The sequence below is a fragment of the Silurus aristotelis genome, assembly GCF_946808225.1.
Source record: "Silurus aristotelis genome assembly, chromosome: 25".
NCBI classification, from domain to species: domain Eukaryota; kingdom Metazoa; phylum Chordata; class Actinopteri; order Siluriformes; family Siluridae; genus Silurus; species Silurus aristotelis.
The window spans coordinates 2,142,011-2,159,789 of NC_139598.1; the positions used below are offsets into that span (position 1 = coordinate 2,142,011).

A 17,779-nucleotide genomic window follows, 5' to 3' on the forward strand; every position below is an offset into this window, starting at 1 on the left:
CGCAAGTCTCTTCCAGAACACTTTATTATTATTATACTTTATAAAGTTTTCTTTAGTGAGGTGCGCGTTTGACCCTTCGATAGCTCAGTTGGTAGAGCGGAGGACTGTAGAAGTTACATAGTAATCCTTAGGTCGCTGGTTCGAATCCGGCTCGAAGGAGGCAATTTTGTTTGTCAATTTTTCTTGCAGCGTTCCAACCACAAGTGGTGAATCTTCAACTGCAGGACGATTACGCCGAAAACCAGTTCACACTTTTGTGCCAACAATTTTTTATTCTTGATATATTAGAGTCACATTTCATTACAATAATTCTTATGATCTGCTTATAAGTTATGTACAGACAGAATTGGTGCTGAAATTATTCTGTCGATATTCAAAATTTTTCTTGCAGTAATCTTACTTAAGTCTTCCTCTTCCGGCTGCTCCCATTAGGGGGCGCTACAGCGGATCATCCGTCTCCATACCCCCCTGTCCTCTACATGTGCCTCTTTCAAACCAACTACCTGCATGTTTTTTCTCACCACATCCATGAACCAGTTATCTTGCTTAAGTGATCCAACCACAAGTGGAGACGCTAATCGTTGTCTGAATGCGCTGGCGATTATGCAGCAAACTGGGGAAGAAAATATAACCGTTGGAGAATGCGAGAACCAATACCGCAATTCGACGGATCGCCGGATGATTAAGCGAACATTCTAAAGCCCATATGCGAGTGCCATGGGTATTATATATTGGTATAGTAAATGATAATCTTTGCCAGTACCCTTCGATAGCTCAGTTGGTAGAGCGGAGGACTGTAGCGGTTACACGGAGATCCTTAGGTCGCTGGTTCGAATCCGGCTCGAAGGAGTCAATAACTTTTACCATTTTTTAAATAATTTAATTAAATGAATATATAAATTGGTGTTTATAATAGAAGAACTATTTTAAGATTTCCTGATTCTTCCTGATGACCCATCTCTGGGAGATATTATATATATTATCATATTTTATAACCTGTTTATTTCTGTAAAGCTGCGCTGGGACAAGTCTACAGTTAAAACCGATGAAAATTTGTACTAACCATACTTTTGCCAAATTTTTCAGTTTCTTACTTTGTATTGTCCATCAGTAGAAAAGGATTACAACAGAACCACCACTGATCAGATATTCATTTGGGTGGTGTTTCTTCCCAGTAGCCTGATGCTTACAAAGTAGTGTTTTGGTGTGTATGATGACGATATAGGAAAATGAGATATAGCAGTGACCTAGTATGTGTTAAAAAAGATTAAAAAATCTTCTCAGTAAATATGGCCACTTTGTCATTAGTTTTAAACAATCGTGTCTATGTCCTCTTTTTGTGAAAACATTCTTTTATTCTTTATATATTAGGCATCAGGGTCACATTCCATTATAATAATTCTTATGATCTGCTTATAAGTTATGTACAGACAGCATTGGTAGGAAAATATCCATAATTAATAGACATAAATGTATACCGTGCATTGTGTGTGCATCACCATTAAATTACTGTGTCAGCGTTATGAGATGTGTGTTATATTTGTACGTTACACACAACAGTTATTGAAAACAAAAGCATATCAGACAATATTTTAAAGACATTCTCTCTCTCAGGTATATGTCCGGTGTCCGTCCCCAATCAGCTGGGTCTTCTCACTCGCATTAGTTGGCTGATGCATTACAGGAGTGTCACCATCTGGCCAAACACACACAAACACACACAGGTAAGTGATGACAATCATCATCAAGCAAAATGAGTACTGCTTCTCACATAGGGCCAGCTCACATTAGAACATGGCATGTGATTGGGCTTCCTGCTGAAATAAATACATTTTTCCTCCAGTTCAAGGACGCCAGAGCACTTGTTCCATTATCCCAGTTTGAAGTGCGGCCTGGTGAGATTATTAAATCCTTATAGGCTGAAGTTTTGAGTCTCGACACAAGTTTTTTAAGTAAATCAAGAAGTATATGTGATATTTTTTTATTATGTTCTTTTTAAATATATTTATTAGCAGTGCCAACCTGTTTCTACAGACTTGCCTGTTCTTACCAGACTTGAACTCAGCATACATTAAAGGTTTCGTGTCTACTGATACTCTTGATATTTTCCCAAAGGCCAGAAACAAACACATTGCCTCTTATTATTGTGTAATAAGTAAAAATAACCGGTATGCAAACTCGCTCAGAGAAATGACTCAGAAGCAGTAATTATCAGCTTTGTGAGGGCCTTAAAAAACCTCCTACTGAGAACTGGCGCAAAGACAACGGTTTAGATCCAAACATCTGGCTCAGAAGTATGTAGTCTATTTGTTGTCAGTAACAGGGTGGGTGTTGGATAAATTGTGTATTTTAAGCTCAATGCTTCGGCCCCTGATATAAAAGGCTTCTGCGGAAAACACACACCAAAAAGGAATCCATGGGTAAGATTTGTTTTTCTTCAGCGTAATGTGAATGACACTTAATTCCTGGAATCAAGCTAATATGTGAGAATATGAACAAATGAGTCATTGACTAGAACATTTTCATCTATATAGGTTACGATGATGACTTAAAACTACAAAAATATCTACAATAAACATATGCACTGTATTAAATTGACAGATGTTTGATGGTTAACTAACTACTAGTTAACAATTTCAGGGGGGTATTTTTTAAATCTGAGTCTTGATTTTGTATTGCAATTTCTCACAAATGTATACAAACACATGCTTGAAAGCTTTGTGGATGATTCAAGACACTAAAAGGGACAAAAGTTTTGGGACAACTGACTTTTTCAGACATATGAAGATATATGAATTACATGAACGCTGACTGCACCCCAGGCGACTTACATCAGTACTTGACTTTACTAACAACCATGTGGCTGAATAAATCTCACACAAATCTCCACAAGAGCACTCCAACATCTAGGGGAACATATTCCCAGAAGATTGGAGTATATTCTAAGTATATTCTGGAGTATATTCAGCAAATGGGGTCTAAATGTGAAATGAGATACCAATCATAAGCCAAGGTGTCCACAAACTTTTGTCCATAAAGTGTAATTTCAAAACTATATGCTGTTCTTTAATTTAAAACATGTAATTACTGTGTTATTAAAGGAGTGTAACACATAAGGAAGTGCTACTTTAGGAAAAAAGGTCAGGGTGAAACTTCATTTCATTACATCTGACCATGCAAATATAGAATAATCTGAAATTCAGTATCAATAAATTGTAGAATAAAAGTGCACATGGCGATGCATGGATTGGTTTAGTGACTCTTCGTGAATTAAAACGATTAAGATATTGGTTTGTCTTGGTCAGTGTGTGTGTATATGTGTGTGTGTATGCTCACCCTTTTCGGTGTCAGTGCGAATTTGCTCTTCGAGGTCTTCAGGAGACACGTAGCACTCTTGGTCTTCCTCTCCAGGAGTGCGGGGCTTACACTTCCCACAGCAGCAGTTGAAGCAGCAACACAGACAGCAGCAGAAATAGCAGCCTGTCAGCACGCCACAAATGGCAAACAGACCCTGTAGACAAATGTAGGCACACACAAACATACACAGGTTTTATTTATTTGAATCTAGCGAGAAGTAAAAAATTAAAGTCCATGTGCTCATAGGATTATCAGCGAGCACTAGTTGAAATCCTCTCACCTTGGCCCACCAACTGGAGAGCATAAAATAAGTGTTCACATTCTCCTCTCCAAACTGCTGGGCCACATAGAGTCCCAACGAGCCATACTTGTCATAAATGTTCCGTTTTGTGACGTCCGAGAGGACAGAGTGAGCATTGTTGAGTTCTTTAAACTTCTCAGCAGCATCAGGGTTCTCCGGGTTCTTGTCCGGGTGATATTTCAAAGCGAGCTTCCTGTCCAAAAAAATATATTTACATGAGCTGGACCTGTACAGATTCTTCAAAAGGAGGCAATTACATAAATATCCAAGTGATACAGTTTAGTGCAAATGTTTGCAACTCCGAAACGTTGTGGGAGAAAAGGCTTCTTTTGGTTTGTCAGATAGAAAAGATTTCCAGGAAATTAGCAATGAATCAACAATCCAACACTCATAGAAAAACAGCAACAGAAAAAAAATTGAAAAGGACCAAAAGAAAGAGGATGGTTTTGCCATGACCCTTTCAGCCTCCAGACTTAATTCAAAGGAGTGTTTCTATGAGATCTGGCAGGGTTACAATTGGAAAAGTTCTGTCTGGAAAAGTTCTGAGGTGAATTCTGCAGCCTTTAGATTCAAAAGCTGCTCACAGAACACAGAATCAGTAATCAGTTAGAGGGTGTTATAAAAGCAAAGCAAGTTGTTTAAAAAATAATAATAATAATAATAATAATTATATATATATATATTTTAAATAAATATATATATATATATTGTAAAAATTACAATATATTGTGTTATATATATATATATATATATATATATATATATATATATATATATATATATATATATATATATATATATATATATATATATATATATATTTTTTTTTTTACATTTAGGAAGGAAGAGGTACTGACAACTGGAAATGAGAGATTCTTCGCTTTTTTAAAATACCTGGATAATAAAGGAACATTTGAGAAACTTCGAGGCCTTGGAGTAAATTATTTGTCATTGTCATCCTCACTGTGTTAAGGGAATGCAAACTTTTGCACACTTTGCTTTTCATTCTTATATGACAAAGAAGGAAAAGTTCAACTGAATGAGAAGTATTTGTGTTTTATCATGTGATGTCAGCATTAAACAGATGTTTGCTTGGGAATAGATGTTTTCTCCTTCTTCTTTTTTTTTTTTTTTACACCTGTCTCTTACACACGCCAGTTTGGTGTGTGTGTAAACTGAGCTCACGCTGTGTTCACACTGCGTCACCAAACTTTCCCCGGTTAGAATCGTCATGTGCTGTTCTTAATAAGATTACACACCTTTTATAAGGGCATGCAAGCTTATTACCTTTCTTCTGTATTTTTGAGTTTCCCTGTTGGGAACTGATCTTGATTGATATGGGCCTCATGTAGCTGGTATGAAATAAATGCATCCAGTTCATCAGCATATAAAAGGATCTAAAAAAAACTAAAGTTCACCCATTGTCCATTCATTAAGCTCTATAAAAGCTTTAAATATACATAGCTCGGTTTGTATAATTTATATCTTTTAAGTAAAGGTAAAGTAGTTCCCTAAGATTTTGTCATTTCTCATCAACATTTTATAACGCTTCAAGCACACATGCTCATTAATTCTTCATTAAGCTGACGGATTTAGAACGACTTGCTTCGATGACATATTCATTAACTTTAAGCAAGTGCTGTTAAAAAACGCTTTTACAACTAAATGGGTCTTAAAGGCAACGCGAATTAGCGCACTTAAGTCTCTGTAATTGTTGGAACACCACTCAGACATGAACTATTTTTAGATGAAGTAAGTGCAGAGTAGCTGAGTGCTTGATTTGAAGCGAAAATGAAGTATAATACCCAATACATGAGTCTGCATGAATTTACAACTACTTTTTTTTATCTTTTATAAAACTACCCTATTTTTTTAACTGCATAAAAAACAGTGATTCTAGAGTCATTGTTGTCATTATGATGTTCGTGACCGTATACAGATAGTGTTTCCGCACTGCAAGCATCAACAGTACAACACTAGTTTCACATTGTCTATCCAATTTAATCCTGAAATCTGAAACAAATTTAGTAGGCCATCAATTTCAATTGTCTAAAAGCAACACAGCTAGTCAGAAAGCTTAAAATAGATCAAATTGCAGATTTTTCTGCTTCCCTTCCACTGGCTTAACAGACTAAACCCTGTTTACACAAGTACATCCAGGAACAAACAATCATTTAAGTTGCTAGATGTTTTCCACCAGGGACAGCGGAAGATCCCATTTTGAATTTAGTGATTTAGAAAGATCTACAGCAAGCAGGAGACCTTCGAACCCACCTGTACGATTTCTTGATGTCATCGTGAGTGGAGTTCTTGTCAAGGCCGAGCACCTGGTAGAGAGCCTCGCCTGACGTGGACAGGGCTCGCTGTCTTTGTTCAGTCATGTTCCCTGAGCATTACCTTCATATCACATACACTATAAATAAAATGTCTGCAGAGGGACAGGATTTCATCAAGGCAGAAAGAGTCAACTTTCCATTTTAAATATATTTTAGAAAGCCGGAATGTGTAGGCCTTTAATATGTTCTCGCTGACCTGGTGAAAAATAAACATTTACTTCCTGTAGTCTGGAAAATTATGTTTACAAATAACATAGATTCAACACACACCTGTATATTGTTTGATCTCCTCTACCTGAATAATTCCATCCCTGACATTGAGCCGGTACTGAATATTTAATAGCCTGCAAATTTACACAACTGTGATGTTTCTCAAGACATTTTAAATGCTAGAATCCTGAACAAATGACCAACACCTAATAAATAACTGTAAGCACGGTATCAGAAATAATCCAGAAAGAATGCAGTTAGTTCACCTACCTGTTGAACCGACTTTGTGACGCTGCAAGAGCCGATCCTCTGCGAGGTGTTGCAGACGGGTCACTGGAGTCAGGTTGCTCCTCTACATGTGAGTGGATCACTAGGCAAATGAATTATCCATGGACTGAGTCATGAGTTCAGGTAACTGCAACAAACCTGATTAGGTTTCAGCATGTGTGTGTTTGGTGAACTCTAAGAGGAGACTAGAATGGATGGATTAATGTATAGATAGATAAATGGATTGACAGATATATGGATGGATCCAAAGATGTGAAATGATGATGAAATTAAAGAGTTTATTATATAGAACACATACAGATTCCCTTCATGTACTTATATCTAAAAACATACAGGTGTGTCTGAATTCATTAATATTTAGCTTTAAGTAAAAGCGTGTCGTAGCGCCATCTTGTGGATTTATTTTACCATTACATTAATAAATAAACTAAAAATCACTGGGAGTGACGACGATAGACAGGATTAGAAACGAGTTTATTAGAGAAACAGCGAATGTATGTATGCATGTGACGTTTTGGAGACAAGGTGAGGGAGGTGAGATTGAGATGGTTTGGACATGTGCAGAGGAGGGACATGGGGTATATCAGTAGGAGAATGCTGAGGATGGAGCCACCAGGAAGGAGGAAAAGAGGAAGACCAAGGAGGAGGTTTATGGATGTGGTGATAGAAGACATGCAGGTAGTTGGGTTGAAAGAGGCAGATGTAGAGGACAGAGTAGTGTGGAGACAGATTATCCGCTGTGGCGACCCCTAATGGCAGAAGCCAGAAGAGGAAGAAATACGCTAAAAATCCTGGATTCATTATCAAATTTAATATTCTTACCTGTAATATTATATTTTGTACTTATACAAAACAACAAAACCTTATTCGAATAACTAAATACTATGTAAAAAAGGCTGACATCCATATATTCAAAATAATCTAATAAACAGAACCCTTAATTTTCAAGTGTATATAGTTTTTTTTTTTTTTTTTTTACAATAGAATTGTCTGGAAGAAATTCTGTAATTAATAGTATATCATAAGCACTAATAAGGTACAGCTATATCTGTACATCTTATAACACAAATAAATGTAAATACACACAGCATATGTATACATCCAAAGTCTGTTTAGTGTTTTTTTCAAGTGTCTGTAGATTTTTAATGATCAAACTATTTTCCATATAGCACAAAACATGTTTTCCCTGAAATGACCTCTGTCCCATGTCAAACACAGCTACATTTAGGCCTACAGAAAAAAGAGCAGGTTGGGATACATTTTTCATTGCAGTTTACTTCACAGGCAGCAGGGGGCTCCAAACATTACAAATCGCTCCTTTAATGTGTTAATAAATACCAAATAGAATTATTTAATCTTTTAAAGAAAGTGTTAGGATAAATTTCTGTATTTAGGATAAATATGTAATTATTGTATATATAGTTGATTTATAGATAATTCTGCTTTCTTTTTAAAACGGGTGCCAGTCTCAAAGCTGAAAACACAATTTCACCACTACTTATTTCATATTTGTCATTAGTAAACTAGTCATTTGTAAATGAATAAACTGATTTTATATTAGAGGACAATTGATTAGATATAACATATTGAATTGTGCTATTGTCCAAGTAAGACCAGAAATGTCCATCATTTTTCATAATTTCACATTTATGCCATTTGCTCTTATCCACATTGTTTTTATTAACCTCACACAATAGAGCAGTTTAGGGTTAAGGGCCTTTGTTTAATTTGCCCTTTGTTTTGGAAGTGCTGGGATTTGAACTCACAACCTTCTGATCAGAAAACCAACAGCTTAACCACTGAATGACCATCTCCTACTATAAAAGTGTAGATTAAAAAAAACTGAACAGAGTGATACCAAATAAATATTTTATTAGGGTAGAAAAATTTTATGTGTAATAGTAAACATATAATGTTCTTACTTCCTTTTTTCCTAAATGTTTTACAGACAAGAGGCTTGAAAACTGGAAATGACTGTAAAATCCTGTGTACAATCACAATCAGAACCAAAATGGGTTTAATTGGCAAGTGTGTTCACACACAATAATTGTCTTATTAACATTTGCTTCTAGGCACAGTATATAAACGTACAATATATCAATTGAAGACAAAAAAGAAAAGAATAAATACATTTAGAGAAGTTAAAAACACGGTTAGTTAATGTTAAATTTGGTCAATCTTTTGTCTTTGGTCAAAACCATTTGCGTGTGTTTTACTGATACAGCCACCAGATGGCGACAGAGCACATTGCAATGGCACACTCATGGAGGCTATAGAATGATATTTGGAATTGTAAATGAAATACAACGTCAAACAGAACAACAACAGTAACTAATTCATTTGGAGTCAAATTCCTTTTGTTTATGTAGTTTATTAGAAATCGCTTGTGTTTTTTGAATGCTGTATATAACACGAGCGCCTCACAGTAATGCCGCTATTTGGTTCGAGTCAAGTTGGACGAGTCCAACACGCAGGGGTTTTCTGTTTGTTCATGTATATACATACATATTACATATACATACAAAAGTTATGGAAAGGCGATAAGGTTAAATAGAATACGTTTTGAAGAGGCTTTAAGAAAACTACGCATGAGCAAGAGAACCGAGTTTTTTAGGGAAATATTTGGAGTGACACCACCTCCCCCCCTGCGATTGCGTCACGGATCTTCCCGAGTGGAAGTGTTGAAGGGAAGTGAATAGAAGTGGGATTAGGACAGGGCCCTGCGCCATGCCTGATTTACACAAGCGCCGTCAATTATGCAGAGACTAAAAGTGCGTGTGATATGACTGGGGGCAAAGCATACACCGGATTCAGAGACTCTCAGGCGGCGTCTCAGGAGGAATTAACAGGTGCGCCGCGTCCCTCCTCTCATCACACCACACTTCCCCTAGGGCCCTCGGTGAAGCTGATGCAGGCGCATGAACACTGTGTACTGCAAACAGTGCTTCAGAAACAAATCATTGCTAAATGGTTTCCTCCTAGTTAGGGAGTGAGGAGAGTCCCTGATGAGCAGTGCATGGAGACTGTAGCACATTGCATGCTGTCCATCACTGATCCTGGTTATGCAACTCCATGCATTCAAGTGTTCATGCACACCAAACCCATAAGCACTGAATCATCATTACATTTCATCATTACATCATAAATTATCAAGCCAAATAATCACGGAAAAAGTGTTAAACAACCAAATCCACTACAGAGTGAAATACTGATCAAATAAATATCGTTTCCTGTATATGCAATCCTTTATAGAGATCTGACTGGTTTATATACATTATATATATATATATATATATATATATATATATATATATATATATATATATATATATATATATATATGGGTGTGTGTGTGTATTGTAAAGTGTAAATTGTAAAATAAACCCTTGCAGATGCAAACTTTTTCCCATTATTAATTTTCAGGCAAAAACAATTGTGCACACAAAAGACTCATAAAAATCACATTCATTGCCAAGTACTATGAGTTGCATGTGCAAGGAATTTTCATGGTGTGAAAACAAGGAAAATAAAGTCATCAAGAAATAAATGATTCTTTGATTAGGAAACTGATTATAATTTTTTTTTTAAAGGATTTTACATTCTCAGGGTCATCTAAATGTACACAAGAAATCACACTCACAAGGGTATTTATTTTATTTATATATATTAATGATATTTCTAACTAGGTTTTGTAATTTCACAAAATAATTATCATATGTTACTTCTGATCCTGATATATATATATATATATATATATATATATATATATATATATATATATATATATATATATATATATATATATTCAAGGCAGAGGTGTCCTACTGAAAAGCATAACTGTAAAAAACACATTTCACACTTCTAGTGAATGATTTTGAGTAATAATTATATTAATCGTGCTTGGTCTAAAGGAATTGGTCTAAAAGCAATACTTTTTTCCACATATCCAGAATGCATACTTTTTTATGATCATATATTCAGGTCCAGGTTTAAAGCTTCAGGAGGGTGCAACTGATCTCGGCGGAAGAGGCTCAGGGCCGCATGGCAGGGGGTTGGGCTGTGCTGAATTGTATTCTAAGCTGCTAGGGAGGAGGTGGGAGCGAGTCATTGTACCCTCCGTTGGCATACGGCCTGATTGTTGCCATGGCACAGCGTGCTATTGTCCCCTCGGCCTCCTGCAATTCAAGTTAATACATTCAAACACTCTAAAACGAAAACATCTTATGTTTAATTCTTTTACAGTCACAGGTTTGGCCTTTCATCCAAAATGAATTGGGCATTAAAGTGCTGAGTTTTCTAATAGGGTCGAATGTAAAGTGCAATCCTGCACTGTTGATGCACTGTAAAGGTGCAGCATTATTGGTTATTTACTATTATTCTGGGAATTTCAATAGATAAAAGGCTTTCACATCATACAATTTACACTAATACAAGAAGCCAAGCATAAAAAAAAAAGTAGAGGCGAATTAATCCAATCAATAGATCTGATTATTATATGTACTGAATGTATAGTGTGTTTTTATCTATTGTTTCTCTAAATAGATAAATAGATGTGCAGGGAAATGTATGTCAGTCCAGAATGTGCAGTCAAAATGGTGTACAGTCTCAGCTCTCATTAATCGTCCATTTATTGAAATTTGCACAAATCTTAACAAGCAAAAAGGGTGTGATTTGATTTATAATGGAAAATCACAAGAGCTAGGCAAATGGATAAACACTAACTGAACCCTCTGCTTGAACATTTGTGTCTTTTTGTTAAATGTGAGTTTGTTGTTGTAATTTGTCCTGTATAATAACTTGATTATGAAAAGTATTTGGCACATCAGCTGAATATCATAAAAGACTCTTCTCAGTAAGGAGATCTGTATTTTATACAGTATTTATGGAAGGAGTTGCACCACCATAATTATTTAACTATACGATAACCCCTTCTCCTTCCAGAGATTATTTTTTCCCCCTACTTTCTACATACCATTATGTATTTGATATATCTCGGAAAAAATATCAACCCCAAGAGATCATGGTAGGAAAATGCTCATTTTTAATAGGAAATCATTGTAATGCTTTTTAACAATCTGAAACCTGACAGGTTCATAAAAAAAGGCTTCCTCAGCCCACTCCTGGTGGTCCTTTGGGGAGCTCTTTGCCTTCTGATAGCCCTTGAAGTCATTCCTGACTCCCCCCTGCTGAACAGCATTCCTGTCATCAAGGTTGAGTTGTGGTCGTGTTCTGGCACTCAGATTTGGATGAGTTCATCGCTGTCATTCCATGATGGTATATGAGCCATATGAAGTGCTCGGTCCGGATCAACATTTGCCTTTGACTCATTTTCTCTCAGGGATGCTAAGTATGTGAGGTATACAGAGGCTGTTTTTCATGCTTGTTTATTTTAAGGTTTAATTTAAGGTTAAATTCAAAGTGATATGGTGTGGAATGACGTTTTGTGTGCACTGCTAGTTAAAGCCACAATGCTTATGAACAGTGATTAGATTCTGTATACCCATGTACTTCCTTTTGTAAGAGGAAGTCAGAGTGACAGCCTTTTGAAATGCTTGACTGATTTGCATAGCAGCCAATAGCATTACAGACAAACCCAACAGACTTTCCAGTGGCTTAGTGGCAAACTACTGAAATATAGTGACCACTGCCTGTCCATTCAGACGAAATTCTGGACAACGTGATGCCACATGTTTATGCTGCAGAAAACTGAGCTGAGGTTGATTGGCAGTTTTGCCAGTCACCAGAGGTGATAAAAGAAATTCTTACTTCCTGCTAGTGATAGAGAAGCCCTGAGGGCGTATAAAGTCAAAATCGCTTAGGGAGCTTCCTTCTGACATTGAACAGAGTGCCAAAACACTCCACTTCCAAACATTCTGTTTCCTGTACATAACCTATGGAGATTTTGATGCTTTGTTTATACGTGTCCAGTAGAAACTATCACTCTTTGAGACTGCTCATTTTTCTGAGTCATATTAAAGACTCAAATTGAACAAATTATTCATGAACGAGCCGTCACTAAGGTAGAGCAAGACCTTCCCGTAGGCCTGAGGATATAAGACATCGATGGGCTCCTTAAACAGACTTGTCTACATTCTAAACAAAAACTACACTTCTCCTTCCCAACTCTTATACTTCAATATTAACGTCGGGTCTGCAGGACTTCCCAAAATGAACGTCAGCTATGTATATCGTACTTGTAAAAAGTAGTCATTTGGAAAAAGACACCAGACTCTATGCTTTGTAACCGATGAACAACTATGGAAAAAAAAAACATATTAGTACAAATCACCACCAAGCTGACGTTAGCACAACACTGTGACATCATTGGAAGGATGAAACATCACATTAGATGACAACATCTCGCTATGGTGTGCAGCACATTGACTAGATGATGTAGTACATGTTGAGTCTTTGAAGATTTACTAAATAGTGTTGCCATGTCACAATTTGAGGGATCAGTTCCAATCTTTGTGTTTTGTGCCAACATGGGTTCCCTCTGGGTTCTCTAGTGTCCTCCATACTTCCAGAAAGTGGATTGAGTAGAGGACAAGATTCCTTGGAAAAATCTCATTGAGAGTGTATTCCCAGTGTTCCCAGGATAGGCCAAAAACCCTGAGCAGAATAAAGCCTTGACTGATGAATGAAATTTCCCCCAAACTATTTTTTTGCTTTCTTTTGAGATTTGCAATTCCACTGGTGTCCATAACAGTAAAGTGTAAAACATTCATTTTGATTCCAGGGGCACTTTAAGTAAGAACGTGTGTTCTCTGAGTGACTCATGCCAGTGAGGGCAATCACAGGCGGTGATGTAGGGCAAACCCCTGCGTGTGGAATACCCTCGCTGAGGTCCATACAGTCGGCACACGACTGCATATCAATCAGTCTCGGAGTCGCCCTGGGCGTCTGGCCAATCATATGGCTAGAATTGAAATCGAGTTTCGGTTTCGTCCAATCAAATCCGGGTTTACACGAACAGTCAAGCAGGTATTGGTTGGAATTTCTTTTCTAAGCGGCGCTTTTCGTTCAGCCTCCTTGTCTGCATGTTCGGAAGCTGCTTGCAGTGTTTTGGGGAAAAGCAAAGCAAAGCAAAGGAGAAGGAAAAAAAAAAAAAAAAAAAAAAAAAAAAACACAGCCTGTGGAGTGAACGCGTGTTTCTTCTTTTTTTTTTTTTTTTTTTTTCAATTATTTGAAGAGCGTCAAATGAACGAAGGGACAATAATACCTGCGTCGGAAATGCTTTATTATTCTTATTTTTCTTATGTTTTTATTTATTTATTTTTGTCCAAGCCACACACTGGTGCATTGAGTGAGCTGTGTGGTCTGCTCTCTCTTATCTGTCTGCATTGAGAGGAGGGGGGAAAAAAAGAAGAAAAGGAAAAAAGAAGAGCGTTGAATAAAAAAAATGCGGCGCTGATCTTGAATGAAATCGGTCGGAACCCCCTCATGAAAATGAATCAATGCTCATTTCCTGCTGGATTCCTTTCTTTCTTTCCTTTTTGACCGCTCGTGCATTCTTCCTCTTCGTGTTACACTGTTGCATTTTTTTTTTCTTGAAGTGGTCATGCCTTTTGTCTTTTTATTCGGAAACGTTGCGCGGAGCCATTTCACGATGAGGCTCGACTAACACACACACACACACGTTGACTCACACTCACACGTTGACACACACACACACACACACACACACAACGGAGTTTAAAAATGAGGAAGCATTTTTTTAAAGATACTAAAAAGATCGAGGCCTCGTCGTCAGAAGGGCCCGGTTTGCCCGAGGAAAGGAGAAGAGGGAGAGACACCGAATAAAGAAAGAGAAAAGGAAAGAAGGGAAAAAATGGACCACGCGTACGAGCAAACACGGACAGCACCAACGACGGAGGTGTGTGCGTGCGCGCGCGCGACTTTCCCCATCGAGCCGAACAAAATTAAGCACTTCGACTCGTGAACGTCAGTTTAATTGTGTTTCAAGAATAAAACAACAGCAACAATAATATTATTAATAAAACCGATTTTTTTTCTTACTTTGTTCTTTTTTTTTTTTTTTTTTTTTTTTTTTTTTTTTGCAAGACGTCGTTCCATTGCATTGAGTTTTCTTTTAAATGGTTGCGCTTTTTTTTATTTAATATTTTTTTATCCGGATCCTGCTTTCATATTGTTCAATGGAAGTATGTTATCAGTTACCGGTGTTGCCTCTGGACAGGCCGGTTCCCAAGCATGTGCTAAGCCGGAGAGGAGCGATCAGCTTCAGCTCCAGCTCCTCTCTGTTCGGGGCTCCGGACCCGCGGCAGCTGGCGCAGGTAAAATCCCATGAAATCTAATCCAGACTCATTCATTTCACTTGTGCGTTCACATTAGCCCACAATTCAGTTCGTATGCATGTGACAGGTTTAACCCTGCTGCATTATTATTCTTTGTGCTTCATGCAGTTGAGGTGTTGGACATCTTTTGTTTTTGTACTTAATTCCTAGAATGTGTTTTGTTCCTCATTGCGTTCACACTGCAGTTTAATAACTGAACTAATATTCGGTTTGTATGTTATATTAGAAAAAGTTACACTCTTTTGTTATACACTGTTGAGTGTACAGCTACTACAGGGTTTTCACATTTTCACTCATACACTTGTACATTTTTAGAGACACACATTGTGTGTATTCTAAAAGTTCACGTATATCAAGTGGTTTTTACATCTTAAACTGCGTCATGTTTTTGTTTTATGCTCAATATTTATGCTTCTATTGGTTCTAAAGGTTACTTTTGTATTTACAATAAACTCTGGATGCATTCTGGCGTAGTAGAATGCGATTTGTTTTATTCTTCGGTTTATACTTCACTAAGAGTGATGCTTTAAGTTTATATCAAGTTTGTAGGTTACATAAACAAGGTTATACTTTAGTGTTATACACCGTAAAGCGTATAGCTACTATAGAGTTTATTCTTGATTTGTACAAGAATGCACATTTGTACATTAAAAAATTGGGTTTTTACAGCTAGGGTTTTAAGGATTTTACTACATTTTTGTGCTCAGTGTTTGTCTCCAGGTTTACACACCACTCATGTACCTACTGTAAAATCTAGATGTACTCTACCACAGTTCAATACCAGAATTGTTTGATACTTCTCTTTATGTTTTTAGGGTTCACACTGATATCTATTCACAGATTTGTAGTTTATATAAAGAAGGTTATATTCTAGTGTTACACATAGTTTTTTAGGAGCTGGAGTTTGTCCCTAATTTGTATTCTGGAGTTTCCTTTGGGGTTTACACAGTTATGCTAGGCCTTTCGTGTTCAGTTAATTCTGCACTTCCACCACAAGAGTTCTAAAACTCTGAGAGTAAACTTTTGTACTTCATTTAGTGTTCACACTTGCGCATATGCAAACGAATTTGGTTGGTATTCTAGATTTTGGACTAATCAATGAAGAATACACTTCCTCATTCATTGATGACTGTAACATACAGGGGTTTAATACTAATATGGCTTTATATTCCTAATGGTTTTTACCCCACCATTACAATAGGTACTTTTTGGGCTCACACATGCATATTGGGCATATGTACAGTTAGAAATGTTAGTATTGTGGAATTCAGTTTTTACTCCTGGGGTTCAGACCGCACTACCGTTTCTGCTTTGGGCTTCGTGTTGTGGTTATGCTCTGTATATAGAATTTGGGAACATGCTGGTAGGGTTTAATATCATGTGTTTTATGCTTTTTTTTGTTTGTTTTTGGGTTCATGCTCTGATCTTCATAATTTATGGTTTACACTCCTCTGTTTATACTCTCTGGTCTGAATTGCAGTTTTGTCTTCTATCTTTCAGCTAGGCGCACTTTTTTTCGTAATCTTTAGCGTCTGCCTGGCCTCTTATCTTCCTCTGCAAGTTTATAAATAATATAAATTGAGTGGCGTCACAGAAGCGTTTACTTTGCAGTCTGTTTCTATTGGAGCTGGAAAAACAAATGCAGTGCTCTTAAAGATGTGAAGTTATATGGCCTATAAAATAACAGTAGTTTGTCGCTCGCTTGCAGAATTGCTCTTTAAGTCCTGAACTATGTAAAGGTGTCAACTACAAGGTGTGAGCTGATGGGCTGTAAGAAACATAACAGAATTTATTTACTGATACACTACACATGCTTAAATATTTAGTTTTTTTCATACAATGTCTAACTGGGTTGAGTGAACATGTCTTGCAGTTCCGGATTGAACTCAAACAGTTAGTTCAAGCGACAAAACAACCTATTTATCACGCGTCAGCGTGGGATTATGGGTCTTATCCCTTCATCCAAATAATCCCAAATGGAACTTAAAAGCAAAAAACGATCAAAACGTCAGCTTTTATACTCTTTGAGAATTGATCGAAATATTGGATAAAAGTGTGTCATGATTCTTTCTGGCATTTAAACGGAACTGCCTCCGGGACATTTGGCTGGAATTTCATGTGTGTGTGGAATGTAAGACATAGCCCAGACTCCTGGCTGAGACTTGCCCGAGCTTTTGTGCTCCTGTCATTTGTAAACGGGCATGGGAGGGAATTGTTGTGATGAAGAAGCTGGTGACTGTGTGTTTTTCTCAAGCACGTTGTGGTTGCCTTCATGTTTCATCGATGAAACAAGAACGTCATGGTGAGGCGGAATGGACAAATGTTTCTAGTGGATATGATCAGCGGTAAAACTGGCATAAACTCCTGCACTTAATTTCAAGGTTGTCAGTTGTCTCTGTCACATGGTGACAGCAGCTTAAGAGTCAGGGTAGTCAGGCTATTTCACCAGGCTTATGAAAGAATGGACAAAAATGTGGCCTGAAACTGACATCTGTCCAATTTCTCCTCTATATTCTTACAGGAGTCACAGTTTTTCTGTGGCTGACTAAATCTGAAATAGCGTTTTATACAGAGCACTATATTACTTAATTTTATTCACATATATTCACATAGTTAAAAGGACGTCAATATGAAGTAAGTTTTCAGAGTGGAATGACACAAGCGTCTCGATGTGCACTTGGACGTTTATTGGCAGTAATGTGTGTAAACTTCACAGTTAGATAAGGAAAATTTGTACTTGAGCATTTCTGTCTAAACGAAGTCTGTGCTGAATATTTCACAAGCTGTGGAGAGACAGTTAGCGTTTTGCAAACATTGTTTCTGTGCTGTCATAAAACGTGAGTGACTCGTGTAACGCTGTGTGTGTAAGCAGTTGTAAAGTGGTGAGACTGTTTTATTGTGTGTGTGGGGTTGCTCCATGCTGCCATGTTTATCAGGTCTAAGGTGGTCTATGTTACATAGTGAGGTGGTTA

At 37.1% G+C, this 17,779-nt stretch overlaps 2 protein-coding genes across 6 annotated transcripts in view; one reads left to right on the plus strand and one right to left on the minus strand.

The window, feature by feature from the left end:
- Window positions 1-1,398: 1,398 nt before the first annotated feature.
- On the minus strand, window positions 1,399-6,588 carry dnajc5b (DnaJ (Hsp40) homolog, subfamily C, member 5 beta). 2 transcript variants are annotated; one of them, XM_083529765.1, is made up of 5 exons: window positions 6,475-6,588; window positions 5,933-6,055; window positions 3,638-3,851; window positions 3,337-3,511; window positions 1,399-1,696 (listed from the first exon to the last, which is right to left on the minus strand). In XM_083529765.1, the coding sequence occupies exons 2-5, from the start codon at window positions 6,037-6,039 to the stop codon at window positions 1,611-1,613; spliced, it is 582 nt and encodes a 193-aa protein (XP_083385891.1). In that variant the 5' UTR covers window positions 6,040-6,055; window positions 6,475-6,588; the 3' UTR covers window positions 1,399-1,610. The 2 variants fall into 2 exon arrangements, with proteins under 2 accessions (XP_083385891.1, XP_083385892.1); XM_083529766.1 differs by having other exon boundaries at window positions 6,471-6,546.
- Window positions 6,589-13,337: 6,749 nt separating this feature from the next.
- Window positions 13,338-17,779, plus strand: part of pde7a (phosphodiesterase 7A) — a 36,381-nt gene continuing 31,939 nt past the window's right edge. For all 4 annotated transcript variants that reach the window (XM_083529399.1, XM_083529400.1, XM_083529401.1 and 1 more), the window contains exon 1: window positions 13,338-14,786. In XM_083529399.1, coding sequence (XP_083385525.1) covers window positions 14,649-14,786 — 138 coding nt within the window. In that variant the 5' untranslated portion in view covers window positions 13,338-14,648. The remainder of the gene's footprint in view (window positions 14,787-17,779) is intronic.

Coding starts and splice junctions, on each gene's coding strand:
- dnajc5b (XM_083529765.1), bottom strand. CDS start 6,039: ATGACTGAACAAAGACAGCGAGCCCTGTCCACGTCAGGCGAGGCTCTC. Junction 3,512..3,637: donor TCTCCAGTTGGTGGGCCAAG/GTGAGAGGATTT, acceptor ATTTGTCTACAG/GGTCTGTTTGCCATTTGTGG. Junction 1,697..3,336: donor TCGCACTGACACCGAAAAGG/GTGAGCATACAC, acceptor GTGTTTGGCCAG/ATGGTGACACTCCTGTAATG.